The following is a 17,001-nucleotide window of genomic DNA, read 5'->3' as shown; positions in this document are numbered from 1 at the left end:
TTGATATCAGACATCACTTCATCCGAGAACACGTCATGAAGAAAGAAATACGGCTTGAATATGTTCATACTGATCAACAAACGGCCGATATTTTCACAAAACCATTACCAGAGGCTAAGTTATCTTATTTCCTGCAATATGCTTGGATTAATTGATTTATCTTGATGTATTTAGTTCTTGCAGTTATTCAATTTTTATTGCAGGAAATAAATGGAAATAAAAAGAGACAGTCGGTAATAGAAAAATAGAAATATTTAATTCAACAAACCATCGGCATTGTACATCCCTAACTTTATCTTCTACCGCCCTCAACCAGTTGCGCAACCAAACGGTCAGCTTACCGGTGGAGGTACGTAAAAATTCATCTGAGGAAGCAATCTTCCTCAGAGTCCTCTGCTCTTTTAAGAGCATGAGGAGGTAAATGTCATCATCAGAGAAGACGTATGATGCATCAGCGACATAAAGGAGTCGCTGATATTTCTTCAGAAGTGCCATCTCATTAGCAGTAACACCTAGTCCTCCATCAATGGAGGACCGAAGCTCTTCGACCTTTGTCCAGACTGCCAGCGTTTTCTCAAAAATGCTATCTTCAAGAGCAACCTTGCGGGAAGCTAACATCGACTCCATAAATTCTTTCACAAGATATGGCTCACTTGAACCGCCTGCTTTCGCCATTCTGATATTTGTTGTGTGTAAAACTAACCCCTCTACCTGTCTTTATAGATAAAGTGATTGAAGGGTCTCTCTCTCATATTGACAAACACTAGGATTTAAAGAGGATTTCTGTCTAAGCCATCGACGGTTCATTATCCAGAATTAGTCTTCAATCCACCTGTTTAGGGGGGAAAATGGTTAAGTCATTAATTAAATAGACTTCTCAACCGTTTCCTCCTAACTACATTACGCATACGGTTCATTTTACTTGGGCGAGATACTTCCACGTTATTGCGTAAAAATTACTCAAACTTTTCGACTGCTTCTGACTGATGTGACAGTTTTTACTTTTGAAATTTCAAATTAATTATTTTACCGCCGCTCAAATTTTGCAAAAATTTATTAAAAAATTCTCTCCACTAACAGTCCTCCACGTGGACTGGCTGGTGAATATCTGAACCGCACATACTGTAAGGCCCGAGAATTTTATCCTATTAATCTGAAATGATTTGGGGATAATTGATATGATTATAGATGGAAAGGATCGGACCGGGAAAGATGAGGATAATGCACGAAAATGTGCGAGGAACAGTAGCCTTCGCGCATATGCGCGGCACAGATGCGCGCATATGCGCGACGTGGGCAGAGGACCTCGCGCATATGCGCGAAGTGAGTCGCGCATATGCACGAGCCTGTACAAGCGAAGTCCAGAGGACCTCGCGCATATGCGCGGGGATGAGTCGCGCATATGCGCGAGCCGCCGAGAAGTTTATCCACGAGAACCGTAGGTCTCGCGCATATGCGCCGATATTAGTCGCGCATATGGGCGAGACGTGCAGTATGCACATTGAGCCACTCGTCCGTTTGCATGTGCGTGGATGTATATATATATATATACCTTGAAATTCTTCAGAACAAGAAAAATGAAGGGAGAAACGAAGAAAGGGAAGGAAAATCCCTACGCCTTTTATGAGAAATCCACCCGTCCGATTTTGAATCCGACTTCGGTATTGAGTTTCTATCGACGTAGGCTACAACTGGACGTAAGTTTTGCTACGTTTTGATATGATTTGAAATTATGGTATTGTCAAAATCTGATATGATTCATATATGATGTTCTTGTCATGTTAGACATCGTATAATCGAAACCGGACTGGAGAACAGATACCATATGAAATTGTTATGATTTTCGGAGTAGTTTTGGAGTCGATTTGATATCAGAATTGAATTGTTATCGATTATGAGGTGTTGGAATTGATATCTGACTGATATGGTAGTGCTGGATATATTGAAATTATGACATTATATTGTTGAAATAGAATTTGATTGAATTCTGATTATATCCAGTATTGATTGAGTGGTGTATTGACGCCGTACCCTCAATATTGTTATTGTCAGATTGAGTATTGACAGGCTTTGAGTTTGAGACTTCGACAGAGTCAGAGTATCAGAAAGAAAGGTATAAATTAATGTTGAGTTGGGATTGCACAACTCGAGTGAGGTTTGACTCGAGTCTCCCTAAATCACATACTTGAGTTTATTGCATTGATACTTGCAATTGATGAGATTGATTTGTATGGACTATTGATTCATAGACATTGTATGTATTGAGTCATTGGCTGATTCGCCTAGTTACTGGCTGATTCGTCTAGTCATTGGCTGATTCGCCTATCTTTGACTGATTCGTCAATTCTGCGATCGATTCGCCCAGACACTGGATATGTGAATTATATCGATGCCGTGTAGGGATTGATTCATTCCTATCGACTGAGATTCGGTATATTTATCATTATTCAGACACCGGGATCCCTAGATTAGAATTGAGTCGAGTCTGAGACGACGCGTCAGTTGAGTCGAGTCTGAGACGACGCGTCGGTTGAGTTGAGTCTGATACGACATGTTGATTTATAGTGTTTATATCATTCATGTTTGTTGAGTTGCTATATGTTAATGATATCTTATTTATGCGTTTATATATGTTTTTATATAATTGCATGTTTACATTGTTTATACTGGGATTTATTCTCACCGGAGTTATCCGGCTGTTGTCTTGTTTTGTATGTGTGCATGACAACAGGTGGGGCTAGATCAGGGTCAAGAAGAGGATGAGAGAAGACAGTTAGCGTGGAGATCCGGATTTAGGAGTATATCTGTTATATCACCTGAGATGTAGTGAAGAAACAGTAGTATTATGATGTATGGTCGTACAGGACTTGTACTTAGATCTGAATAGTGATCTTGTAAATGAGATAAGACTTATTTCATATGCTGCGTACTCTCGTATTTAAAAAAAAAATTTAGACCCTGTTTATTTTAATTGATTAATTATTCTCAGAAAGTGATTAAGAATGGAATTAAGTTCGGGTCCCCACACATACATACTCTACATTTGCAACCTCGCTGAGCTTACCTTGCTATTGCAACTCCATCGCATTCTCATCTAACTTGCAGGTGCTGAATTCAAACCCTCTCGGTATATCAAGAAAATGGCGGCCTCTATTGTTCAGAACACAATAGCTGTTAACTTCGCGTCAATATTTTCCATGCCCAAGAAATCGATGCAAGACATGTTTCGCACAATAGAATATTCTGGGCTTCGCTCCTTTCTGGGCTGTAGCTATAAATAATCCGACATACTGCTGAAGGAATTCTTCGAGTCTGTGCACATGAAGAACGACGAAATTATTTGTGTTGTCCAAAACAAAAAACTTCTGTTCACACAGAAGATGTTTGCTGAATTGTTCAGCCTACCCACGGAAAGAGTAACTGATTTCTCTACACTGCCTAATGGAAATATTGATATCTGGTGTAGTGATTTCTCAGACACGGACTCTCCAATTTCACATCCAACTTGTCAAAAACGCGACTTAAAGATTGAATACAGACTGCTAGCAGATATCGTCGCCAAAGGACTGCTTGCCAAAGTCGGTGCTTATGATAAAATCACTTTGGAGAAATTTCTTGTTATGCCCACTATCTTATCCAAATTACAAGTTAACTGGTCTGACGTTCTCTTCAGAATATTGGTGGCCATGATCAACAAAGAAAACCAATCACAAGGGTTTGCGGTTCCAATCTGCCACATGCTAATCAACGTCGGGGTTCAACCGGTTGATATGATAGAAGTTGGCAAAACTAAGCTCTTCAACTGGATATCGGTTGAAAAATTTATCCAAAAGAATCAACCGGCTGAGGAGATAGTCTCCATCAAGACTGAAATCGGGGAAGAGTTTGTCAAACAAAAGAAATCATCCAAAACCGTTTCAACCGCCAAGAAAACCAAGAGGAAGCTGGTTCTAAAAACAAGCTCCGATGATGAGTCCAAAGATGACGTTCCAGTTCCTCAAGTTTTTAAGAAAAAGAGAACTGCACAACCAACAAATATAAGATTAGTCAAACATCTTTCTACACCACTCGTTCCTGCCCCAATCCCTGCAATCTCCGTCACTAAGTTGAAAGGGATTCAAATTACAGAACCAGAGATTGAGTCCTCTTACTCTGGACTTCCCATTATTCTCTCCTCAGATAAGGGCAAACAGGTGATGATTGAAAATCCACCTCAAAACAATGCAGTTCATACGGCCATAGTACTCGCAAGCGAGCATGTAAATGAGGCTGTCCAGAAAAAGATAAAGATGTTTGACAGATGAGTTAAATATCGGGCTGCTGTAACTTTTGATTCGCTACTTCAATCCGGCAAAATAAATGCAGCTACTAAGCTGGAGCGGTCCATTTTGGAATGGACAGAAACGACTGATATTCAAACCGCTCTTCAACGACGAGACTTTCTGGAACTTCAAATGAAAGAAAGCACTCTCCGAATCATCATCCGGTTGAAAAGAAATAATTTTGACCCTTTTTGTCCTACATCCAAGGATGATTCGGCAGATCATCTCTCAACTTGAGATGGACGCGTTGTCACTGGCTATGAGAGTAGCTCAAATGCGACAAGATCTTAATCTCCCAGCCGTTACAGATCAAACAAAGTTAGACTCTCTGATGGACATTCATGAAGATCTGAGCTCCGAACATTGTCGAGCCATCCTTACTAAAAAGGATGGCTCATCTACTTCTCCCAATTTTCCAAGTACTGAAACACAGAGTCATCAGATTACCACCGATATTCCATCTGAATCTCCAACAATCTCTGCCATGGATAAGTCTACCCAACTGCCTCTACTTGATCCCTCAGCTGCTCAAACTGTTTCCATTGATGAGGCAGAAAAGTTTTTATCTGACTTTGATAAAGCTGTCACTTTTCAAGATCAAACAATCTCTTCACCAGTCGATCCCACCAAGGATGATTCAACAGCTCCTTCAGAACAGCTGTTGACATCCCCCAAGGAATTGCATACAACGCCAGCTCAGCCTGAAGCACCAACTGAAACCGGCTCTAAAAGCCACTGAGGATATTGATCAGATCATTGAGAATATTACAGCTGAACTAAATGAGCCAGAACCGTACAAATTGCTGAAAAGCTGCCCTCCTCTCAATTGGTCTCTCTCGAGCACAGCTTACTATCTGAAGAAGACAAACTTGAAGAACAAGTATCTCAAGAAGAAGCTCTAGAAGAAAGCTATCAACAGCGAATTCTGGCAAGATTGATCGCTATGGATCAATCAATTCTGGCGCTCAATCACAGACAATCTGATCTACAGAAGGACTTTCAATCAGTAAAATCGGCTCTTCGCATTGATATTTCCTCCATAGAAACAAGTTTCTCCATCAAGCAAGTCAAACACAACTCTAAACATCTCAACATGTGCCTTTGTCTTTCGGAGCAAATGACTCCTTTAGACAAATCTAGAACAACGCCTCGATGCCCAAGGCGCTCAGCTTGCGGAAATTATGACTTTCTTCGTTCACGGTGATGTCAAAAAAGAGGAAAGAGAGCGGCAAAAGGCTATTCAAGAAGCAGAACTATCTATAATGAAGGAATTACGTGAGTCAAGAGAAAAGGAAGACGAAGCTAAAGCTGGGGAACAAAGCTCAGGATCAAAGAAGGGTAATTAGTCATCTCGAACAATTGTGAAATACTTTGAACATTGTAATTTCATTCACTTAATGAAATACAATTCTTTCGCTCCTTTAAATCTCCTTAAAAAATACTATAGTCTTCCAGCTGGGTTTTGTCATCACCAAAAAGGGGGAAATTGTTGAAGAAAATATTATTCCCAAGAATTTTGGCGTATGACAAAAACAAAGACAGCTCTGCGGTTCATATGTGTGACATATATCAATTCAACCGTCCAGCTCAAATAATGGTGTATCTTTCTAACCGGCCAAAGCTAAAAGGAGTTTCAACCGCTTATCAGAACCTGATCATTTAAAGGACCATTTATTGCTCAAAGACATTCTCTGACCGGTTTAATACTTTGATGTATTACACCATCTTGAAGTCAACGTATATACATATGCTCCAAGATTGATCCGCATTTATGATCCTATCCCAAAGAAGAGAGACCAAGCATAGACTGCATGTTATGATGCTAAATACAGTTACTATAAAAGGAACTCCTCAAGAAAAGCACTTCAGAATGGTGCTGAGCAAAAGTAAGATTAAATGCGTTCATTAAAGAACATTTAATGCTCATAAAGACGACAACTACTCATCTGTTAAGAGAATCAGGTTAACGTTGCTATGTCCTTCCCGACCGTTAAGAAAATCGTGTATATTAACGGAAGAGTGTGCTAGCAGAAAGGTGTCCTTTTAAGCTCACAATCGAATCATAACACCTTGCTTGCATACTTGAAAAGATCTCTGAGCGCTCCTAAAAGTTTACATACTTCTTCGCTTAATCAGCACGCTTTCAACAGAAAATCATTTGATCATCTTAGGATCATTTTCGTGCTACTCACACCAAACCGTTTATTCTCATCAGTAACCTTTTGGTTATTAGATCAAGTCTTGTTATCTGATGAACTGAGTGTTCTTAATATCCAAAAGTGTAAAGTGATCACTAAGAGTTCCAATACAGGCAGTGTGATAATTCCTGATTGAAGTGGGCTGTTACAAATATGTTGTAAAGCCAAAGTCTTTTAGTGGAATCCTTACTGGAAAAGAAAGAAGGGGTGACGTAGGAGTATTCAATCTCCGAACATCCATAAAAATCTTGTGTTATTTACTTATTGCAAGCTCTTACTTTTTTAACCGCAATTTATTTAGTTTGCCAAAAGTGTTTGAACTGTCATTGGAAATTGTGAACCGTTTTTCGCACTCATCAGTTGTTCAAGTTTCCAATCGTTTGAGAAAGAATTTTCAACAGCCTAAAAATGCTTGAAAAACCTATTTTAATTCAGAAAATTTGAAAGAGTTCATTCATCCCCCCCTCTAAACTCTTTCCCGATCCCAACAAAGTTGGGTTACATAAAGGGTATTTATTAAGTAAAACCAAAATTTATATATCTAGTGACATGATCGATTAGGGGGTTAATCGTTGAGCTACAATAGCTCGGTTTTTGAAATATTGAACACCGATGAATTAAATTGAGTTTGGTATTCAAACCATGCGGAAAACACTCGAAATAATCCTTCGTAGAAACCGATTAAATATTTTGTAAAGCTTTTAAAATATATGCAAGTTGAATGAATAAAAGTATTTTAGTTGAAGCATTTTATCAAACACTTGGTATGCAATATTTTGGTATTTGAAGAACACATAAAATGCTTCAACAATGCATCCTTAGAACAATGAAAATGATAAGTAAATGCAATAAACAAATAGATACAAATTTATTTATGGATGTTCAGAGACTTCAAATGCTCCTACGTCACCCCTTCTTCTCCTTGGGAAGGATTCACTAGAAGACTTTGATTTATACAACTCTTTGTACAAACCCATTCAGCTAGGACTTACCCACTGCCTAAACTGAACTCCTAGCACTCAAGATTGTAGGCATCACCTTACAATCAGCATATTGTTTAATGTCTCATATGCAAAGACTACATACACAAGTTTATTGTCTTTGTGCAAGACTCACTCAACTAAACTTTGAAGTTCAACTCTCTTGTATATGTGTGAGTGATTGTGTGTGAAAAATTTATCTTTTACAATGTACATCTCAAATGTATCCTCACACAAGGGCTTGTGCTCTCAACTAGCTAATATATTCATGCTAACTGCCCATGCATTTGAAACCACCTCAAAAGCTCTTGTTTGATCTTCAATATGTTGTATTTATAGGCTCCAACACTGATATATACGTTAGACACAAGAATATGACCGTTTGGAAAATTTATGTACTGTTTTTGGAATTGCAACGGTCAAATTCGTCTTGCTGGACATTTTTCCGACTGCTCAACTCTGGTCAACTCAACTGGTCTTCAGTTCAATTGGTCAGCAGCTGGTTCAGTTCAGTTGGTCAACTGCTGGTTCAAGTTCAACTGGTTCGGTTCAGTTTCAGTTGGTCTGGTTCAGTTTCAGTTGGTCAGCAGCTGATTCAGTTCAACTGGTCAGCAGCTGGTTCAGTTCAGTTGGTCTGGTTCAACTGGTCTTCAGCTGGTTCAGTTTCAGCTGGTGTGCTGAAATCAGCCTAGCTGATTTCAGTTTGTGCAGAACCAGTAGTTTTATCATCATTTATTAGCATCTTAAGCTTCGATTCAGACTTTGACTTCTGAAGATGATTTGTAGATCTTTGTCTTATCTTTACAATGCATACTGAATCGCTTCAGTTCGATAACTAAGCTGAGAGATATGACCAAAATACCGCAACTGCTCAAACCCAACTGATTGCTGTTTTCGTGTGATCAGTTCGGTAATTGAGAGATCAGTTAGACCTTGATAACATTCGATTTTGCCCAACTGACGTGAAGTACAATTTATTCCAAATTGAGTTTTCTGATGGGTCAATTTGGCGGATTGTCATTTGGATCATCCAGCTGGGAGATATCGTCAAAACACTGAAACTTGTCAGAAATCAGTTTGTGCAGAATTCAGTTTCGGCTTGCTTCTTGTTTTAATAACTTCACACTTGAGTAAATATGTTAGAAACACAATAACAAGTTTTTTTAATATCAAAATCAAGATTGCGAACATGAAATGTTCCAACATCTAGTGAACCATGTAATTTTAAATAATTAAGGTTTAGTCACAACACTCTTATTTATGTAGTATTATACATTAAGAAGGTTGACGATCACACATTTATCAAGAGCATAATATTTAAACATTTGCGATTCAATGTCTTAGTGAGTCATATAATTTTGATTTATCAAAAAATATCCACATCATCTTTAATTGAATTAAAGTCACACATTAATTTTGAATCACATTTAGTTGCAATAGACATAAATTATATAAAATTATTCATCATTTTGATAATACTTGGTGATGAATAATTATGGAGAATATATATCTTATATATAAATAATTCAATATCCAAGTTATTCGTATGATTTTAATTAATTAAGAGTAGCCACAACATTTTTGATGAAGTTAAAATTATATATAAATTATGAGGATCAAATTTGGTTACAAGGGATATAATTGTAATTAATTATGTTCGAATAGTGAAATTTATCCACATGAAATTTTGGTATGTTAAATACAATTAATTAGGATACAATACTGAATTATTTTCTTAATTTATCCATATGGATTAAGAATGGAATATAATTCAATATTTATATAATTAAATTTATGAATCTAATTGAATGAAAAATTTAGTCAACAAACAATTTTTATGTCAATAATTCATATGTATATCATGATTTACATGGATAAAACATGACACATAGTTTATTGCTTCATTTGATAATATTAGTATGTATTCATTAATTTTGTAGCTTATTGTTCTGTTAATTACTCTGATATTAATTTCTAAAATTCAAGGTTATGATTATAAAGGTGTGGAAATGGAAGATTATTCTTCATACATGCTTAATGAACACTAATTTAGTATAAAAAAAGATGAACCATCTTTCATTAATAAAATCAGTGATTAATGTGACGATCGTTATTAAAAGTGGGAGGAATTTAATAGTTTCTCATATAATTTCATAAAAGATCAATATTTATGCTGGGTTAGGTGTTAAATCGAACAGTACAATAGTGTTCATACAAATATAAATATATATGTATATATATATATATATATATATATGTGTGTGTGTGTGTATATATATAATAAATATATATATTGAAAACAAGCCTCAAATTAGTAGTGTTTAAGATTTCATAATGTTACCTCCATTGAGTTTTTGTTGATAACATTGTGAACTATTATGAATATCAGAAGGTTAACGAGAGCAAATTTTTTAGGAAAATTATCAGAGTAATCGGAAGTTGCAAAATTTTATGAAGTATCTTCATGGTACTAAAGTTTTACATGCTTATGTATAGACCAATCGACAATTTGGAAGTGATTTGCTACTTCCGTTATAGAGTTTAAATTCATCATTTATTTTGAAGCATTATTATATGGTGTATTTTAATGAGTTTCATTTGAGCTTAGAATTATGAATTTTATGTATAAGTCATTAAGATTGTATTACTGCAATTTAGTTGTAGTGCTTGTGACTAACATATCAGTCAAATTAAGTATATCGACATAAATTATTTTAGCCGTTGAAGAATGTGTTAAGCAAAATAAAGTGGTCATTGAACATGTTATCACTAAATTGACGATCCTTGACCTAAAGACATGTAAATTAAGATGTTTAAGGATCATGTGGTAATTAATGATGAAATTTATTCCTAAAAGATTTCATCGTATAAACATTTGGTTTTGATTTATGAAACTCATTTAGTTATGATATTTCCCATATTCAATTAAGTATATATTCAGTTATCTTGAGAAAATATTAATAAAGTTAGATCTCGAATAAACGCAGGGTTTATTCATTAAGTTATACAATTTTGAGAGGCATAATACAATGTGATATATTGAAGATAATACTCGCTTTTAGAGGACCTAACGTCATGATTCAATGTATTTTGTTTTCTCCTACATGAATGTCGAAGTATATATAGATCAAGTGAGAGAATGTAAGAAAGATTTGAAGTCGGCAAATCAAATCATATAATAACCCATATAAACAAATAAAGAAGAGAAAACAAAATTGAGCAGCCGACAATAACCTCAATTTTGGACGGAAGATGCATACGTTGTCTCAACTTTAGACACACACATACTCATTTCTTTTTGACATTCTGGCTCCCAATCTCAATCATTGATGGTATGAGAACTCCTATAAATTGCAACGTTTTAGGTCCTTAAGCATACAATCCATACACCTCATAGGAACAAAATTACACAATCTACGGAGAGAGTTGGAGTGCTTAAAAGACTTCAATCAGATGATTCAATCAGAGGAAAGCAGAATACTTACAAATCATTTGATGGCCAGAGGTAATACTCGATCCACATATTTGTTTAGCATATTCATCGATGTATAGAAACATGATTTCGGTTCGAGGAAAAAAAGCTCTAACATGATTATCTCCCAGTTTTGAAATTTTCTTCTTTTATCTTTTGATTTTTTTTAAAAAAAAATTGTCATAAATAATTGATCTGCATTTTTTCAAACCCCCAAATAATTATAAGAATGATTAACTAAAAATATCCGTGTCTTTAACCTAAGGATGCCAAATCCACCCCTAAAACAATACATTGAAAAATATATGGGTACTTAGCGGTGAAATATATGTACGAGGAAATTAAAGGGAAAATTGTAATCGTGATCTAGTAGGTTTACTTCATTTTGATTTTGATTCTCGATGTTGCCAAGTTTTAGCATTAGTTCTCACAATTTTAATCAATTTTTGTGGTAGTGATGATATGATATTACATACATTAATATCATGTCAGTGCTATGTTAGTATCACATATGCATCACATCGAAAAAACGATTAAAATCGCAGAAAACCTAATCACAAAAAAACCAAGATAACCGATTAAAACCAAAATTTAAAAACATAGATAATTAAAATAAAAAAACAAATATACAAAACCAAAATTACAATTTTTTTCCGTAAATTAAATTATATACACAACAATATATAATATGGATGGTGTAGTTTTTTGGTTCGAGAATTGACCAAAACTTTAAACAAATGATCGACATATGTTGTCATTTTAAAAAAAATAGTAATTATTTAAGAGTACGTCTCTTGTGAAACGGTCTCACGAATCTTTACCTGTGAGACGGGTCAACTCTATCGATATTCACAATAAAAAGTAATACTTTTAGCATAAAAAGTAATATTTTTTCATGTATGGCCCAAATAAGAGATCTGTTGCACAAAATACGACCCGTGAGACCGTCTCATACAAGTTTTTGCAATTATTTAATCGTCAAGTGTGTGATTTTGGCGAATTTGTTCTCCGTAACTCTCTCTGCTATAAAAAAAAATATTGTCAAGGAGGAAGAATTAGATGCTATACACATCAAGAATAATTTATCCCCATCCCATTCTATGATGCTGTTCACTGTTTGTAGTTGAATTGTAAAGCATAAAGAGATTTGACTCGACTGTTAAATTTTAAATGGAGACCAGAGCAAATATATGCTCAAGCAAAAAAATAAAATAAAAATCACCGGTGGATATGAAAAGTTAGGCATCTGAATTAGTATCATTCGTTATTGTTTCCACACAATGATTCTCTAACAATGTATATCTATAATTTGGCTGAATGGCATCAACAACAATGGACAATAAAAAGATGCACTCGTGTTATAAAATCATTTAGACAATAAAATCACGTGGGGACATCGATCGTTTACAGATACAATAAGATAAATTAATTCATTATTCTAAAATTCATTAAAAATATAGTGGGAAATTGTTGAGTGCAATAATTGTCCCTGCTTGGTAAAGCGATCGAACCATGATGCTTGAGCTGCTGTGCGGTTTAAAATATTTGAGTTGAACCATTACCACTAGCTATAGCTTTTGGTAAAGCGGCAATCGCTCGATTCTACAATTGGTATCAGAGCCAAGGTCATGGGTTCGATTCCCATTGATTGCAAGGAGTGCAATTATTGAGAGAGAGATTGTTGAGTGCAATAATTGTCCATGCTTGGTAAAGCGATCGAACCATGGTGCTTGGTTTAAAAGATTTGAGTTGCACCATTACCACTAGATATAGCTTTTGGTAAAGCGGCAAGCGCTCGATCCTACAGAAATTATTATTTTTGATCCACCAACTTGTCTCATTTTGAGTTTTAATAATCTACTAAATATTCAAACTTCGATTTAGGTGAAGTAACTTGATTTTTTTTAATTTTATTTGTGCTAATGTAACATCGAAAAATACTGATTTAACTATGGGAGATGCTAACATGATATTATGAATTGCTGACTTGTGCGACGCCATGTCAAAAATTGGATCAAATTAACTGAAAATTAAAAGTTAGTGCACCAAGACCAAAGTTGGACAATAAGTTAGTTGGCTGAAACCCAGAAAAATTATTTTCCTTAAATTTATGTTGACATTTCTTAATTTTTATATCCATGATCACGAATAGATGAAGCTTCCATATTTCTGAGATATTCGATCCAAATTTCTACTTGTTTTTGATTGACGAGAAATTAAGAATGAATGACTTATCCATTTGTCCCAAGATTAGACTTGTTTTTGTTCCTAATCATCTCATGAAATATAGACATAACAAGTGAATAAATGCTCCATTGATGTTACTTTCTGGCCGTGTAGTATCGCGGCGTTCCTTTTGACAGATGGCTAAAAATTTTTACGCCAAGATAAAAGAGTGAATTAAAAATTTTAAAGGTATATATTTGATTATTTTATAAAGTTCTGTATTTATTTAAAAATTACGAACTTTTGGAAAAACCTTCCCACTCTAGAAATTAATGTTGAGACTCATATTTAAACTAGCGTGAGAAGTCATAATTTTTGTGCCAAATTAGGGGGTTATATTTAAGAACATGCAAAATTATCAAAATTTGTGTTTTAGTCTTATTTCGTGAGTGTTAACGACATCAATAATATTTGGTGTTAGCTCAACAATGTTTTTAAACACCTTTCTTCCCGGATCAAGTTAGAATCAGGATTCGAACAAGTCTCCATTTACATATACAATATATATGTGTGTGTGTATAAATATATCGTATACAATGACTACAAAGCTTCCCTCTCAGTAAAAAGGCTTTTTATCAAACTTGGCTTTCAAAGTATTAATGCTGAAAAGCTGTGTGATATGGTTCCCAGTTATGGCAATGCTGGCCATAGATCTTGCTTTTGCTATTAGTAATATACTTCTCAAGAAAATTGTGAACGAAGGGATGGATCATTTGGTCTTCATCACCTATCGTCAGTCTATTTCTGCTCTCTTTTTATCCCCTTTGGCGTATTTTTTGGAAAGGTAGGGATTGTAATTCCCAATTTTAACACAAGGAAATGCTTGGTACTCCACAAGATGAGCTAAATTCTCTAAGTTTGTCTGCAGGAGAAGCAGGCCTAAGCTCACATCAACCATATTGTGTCATCTTTTCTTGAGCGCCATTATTGGGTAATTTTGAGTATACGTCTCTCTAGATAGTTTACTTCATACTAAATCGGGAAAAAACGTTAAAACTATGTAAAAATTGAAAATGGTGCCATATGAAAAGGTGGGAATCACCTGATATATGGCATAAGAGAATAGTTCTTTAGAAAGTGTAGATCAGCCTGTCTCGGAGACATGGTTTTTTTTTTTCCATGGCGGAAGTAACACGATTTTAATCACGTTTAACGGGTCTAACATACTGTTGCAGGGCATCTCTAACACAGTATCTATTTCTGCTGGGCTTAGAATTCACCTCCGCGACTTTCTCGTGTGCCTTCCTCAACATGGTTCCCGTGGTCACTTTTTTAATGGCATTACCATTTGGGTGAGTGAGTTCAGAAACTCAATACTCTCCTTTTCTCCTCAACTTAGAGTCAATCTCTTTAAGAATCAAATATATCTATACGTGCAACCTGTATGTACTTGTTTCTTTGTTTTTTGTTTAATTTTTCCATTTGTTTGGCGCAGCTTGGAGACTCTGAACATAAGACACAGAAGTGGGGTAGCTAAGTTGGTCGGCGCAGTAGTTTGCCTCGGAGGCGCCGTCTTATTAACTCTTTACAAAGGAATGCCTTTAGTTAACAAATCCATGGAACAGTTGCAGCCAAATTCAAGTTTTGGAAGTGAAAGATGGGCTGTGGGTTCAATGGCCTTGTTTGCTGGAACATTTTTATGGTCCTCGTGGTTCCTCCTCCAATCCAACATCGCAAAGAAATACCCGTGCCAGTACTCCACCACTGCTATAATGACTTGCTTTAGCGCCATACAGTCGGCCATTTTGTGTTTGTCAATCGACAGGAGGAAATTCTCTTCCAGTTGGGCGTTGACTACAAGTGACATCTTCATAATCATTTATGCGGTGATTATTTCATTTCTGCATATACTTATTCCAAAATCTTTTGAGGTTTCTTGATAAGAAAATTTTTTTCTGATCCAGGGAATGGTGGGGTCAGGATTGTGTTTCGTCGGAATGTCGTGGTGTGTGAAGAAAAAGGGTCCCGTCTTCACGGCGGCTTTCAGCCCCCTGGTGCAGATAATGGCGGCTACAATCGATGTTCCGGTCTTACACGAGCAACTTCACCTGGGAAGGTGATGCTCAGCAATTCTTGGTATCTAACCCCCCCTCCCCATGATTTTATGGCCAGCTTGTATAACATTCATCTGCGTTTGTATGAAGCAGCTTGATAGGGTCGGTTACTGTTATGATGGGGCTATACATTCTGCTTTGGGGCAAGGACGAAGAGAACCAAATCCGAGGCACACAATTAGGACAGCAAACTGAAGGTCTGAAAGAACCCGAGGCGCAGTTCCAAGTCTTGAAATTAATCTCTGTTGAAACAGAACGTGCACCACAGGCTTAGTCTTTTTTTTTTTTTGCCTTTCCGATTCTCTTGGAAATTTTGCTTGGTTTGTGTATAGACAATATAAATGTGTATTTTAATTGAGAGGAAGCAACAACGCATTATATTGGTAAAATATAGTCGCGTATTGCGCAAGAACATTGTTCTTAAAAGTCCGCTTAAGCTTGAAGCTCGACTAAAAACGCTCCGCTTCGGAGAAAAGCGGAAAAAGCGGTTAAACTGTAGTTGACCGAATTAAGCATAATTGAGGTGTTTAATTAAGTGTGATTAAGCACAATTAATAGCATGTATTTATTTTTTAAATTTTTTATCTTGAAGGTATGTCTTTTTATTTTAAAATAATAAATTAGGTTTATAATTTAGATGTTTATTTTTTTAATTTTAATTCTGATTAAGCATGTCTGATAATGATTTGACAAATATTTAGCATTTTTTAATGTGGTCTAGTTGCAAAAACAAATAAAGATTGTAATTTTGAGATTTTTATGTTTTCTTAAATATGAGAATTAATGCATCAGACTTAAATTTATCATATTTATTTATTAGTTTATCCATTTATTGGTTTGAGATGATTACAATTACATTAAAATTAAAAAACGCTTTTTCACGATTAAGCGTGTGCTAATCTCGCTTAAGTTTGAAAAGCTTGGAGCTCCACATCCGCGCTTCAGGACGCTTCACGCTTTTTAGAACCTTGCGCAAGAAACAGAAGTGCTGATTTTTTTTTAAAAAAAAAATTAGTCTCGCATTCCATTAAACTATACTAGTAAAAAATTAGTGACGTTTATGTAAAGATAGTATTTATCTTCGATTTTATGAATATCTGGTTCAATTATATATTTACATCAAACATATTTATGGTATAAAAAATATGGTTAACTTTGAAGATTCAATCTTGATCCCTGCTCTTAAACAATTGACACGTGTCCATATTTTTAAATTTATTCTTAATTTTAACTGGGGCGAAGGGGAGGAACCATGGTTAGCTAATTCTCGTCACGCTGATTTTTTTTTCTCGAAAACCTTTTTTTTTTTTTTGAAATAGAACAATAGTTTACCATAATTTAGTGCAGGAAGAGGAAAAAAATCAGCAGTTCTGTTTTAGATACGTATACATGTCATCGTATATGTATACGTGTTTTAGTGCAGGAAGAGGAAAAAAAATCATATTTTAGGGGTTCTCTTTATATTAAAGAGTTTGAGTATTCATCTCAAAAGAAAATATAGTACAAATAATAATATACCCATGTATTAAAAATTACGAACAAGAACCAAATTCATATTTTATCTCAAAATGTTGTAGAATATACAAAATGTTGATCTACTTTTTTATAAAATACATAAAACTAAAGGGGTTTACAAACTTTTGAATAACCAAAATAAAGTGTTCGAGATAATATTTAAATTTATATATATTAAAAATTAAGATTAAAAGTACGATATGTTATTACTTTAAAATATTTTTTGCAAATCAT

The 17,001-nt window shown here is 35.2% G+C and overlaps 1 protein-coding gene across 2 annotated transcripts; it reads left to right on the top strand.

Moving 5' to 3' along the window:
• The first annotated feature begins 13,541 nt into the window (after positions 1-13,541).
• LOC142524654 (WAT1-related protein At4g01440-like) lies at positions 13,542-15,677 on the top strand. 2 transcript variants are annotated; one of them, XM_075628703.1, is made up of 6 exons: positions 13,542-13,982; positions 14,067-14,129; positions 14,374-14,490; positions 14,634-15,024; positions 15,103-15,274; positions 15,346-15,462. In XM_075628703.1, the coding sequence occupies exons 1-5, from the start codon at positions 13,798-13,800 to the stop codon at positions 15,256-15,258; spliced, it is 912 nt and encodes a 303-aa protein (XP_075484818.1). In that variant the 5' UTR covers positions 13,542-13,797; the 3' UTR covers positions 15,259-15,274; positions 15,346-15,462. The 2 variants fall into 2 exon arrangements, with proteins under 2 accessions (XP_075484818.1, XP_075484817.1); XM_075628702.1 differs by having other exon boundaries at positions 13,547-13,982; positions 15,103-15,254; positions 15,346-15,677.
• The last annotated feature ends 1,324 nt before the right edge of the window (positions 15,678-17,001 follow it).

This window comes from Primulina tabacum, chromosome 14 (genome assembly GCF_025594145.1).
Source record: "Primulina tabacum isolate GXHZ01 chromosome 14, ASM2559414v2, whole genome shotgun sequence".
NCBI lineage: Eukaryota > Viridiplantae > Streptophyta > Magnoliopsida > Lamiales > Gesneriaceae > Primulina > Primulina tabacum.
Note: the sequence above shows the minus strand (reverse complement) of the source record. Positions and strands in the feature narration are given on the sequence as shown.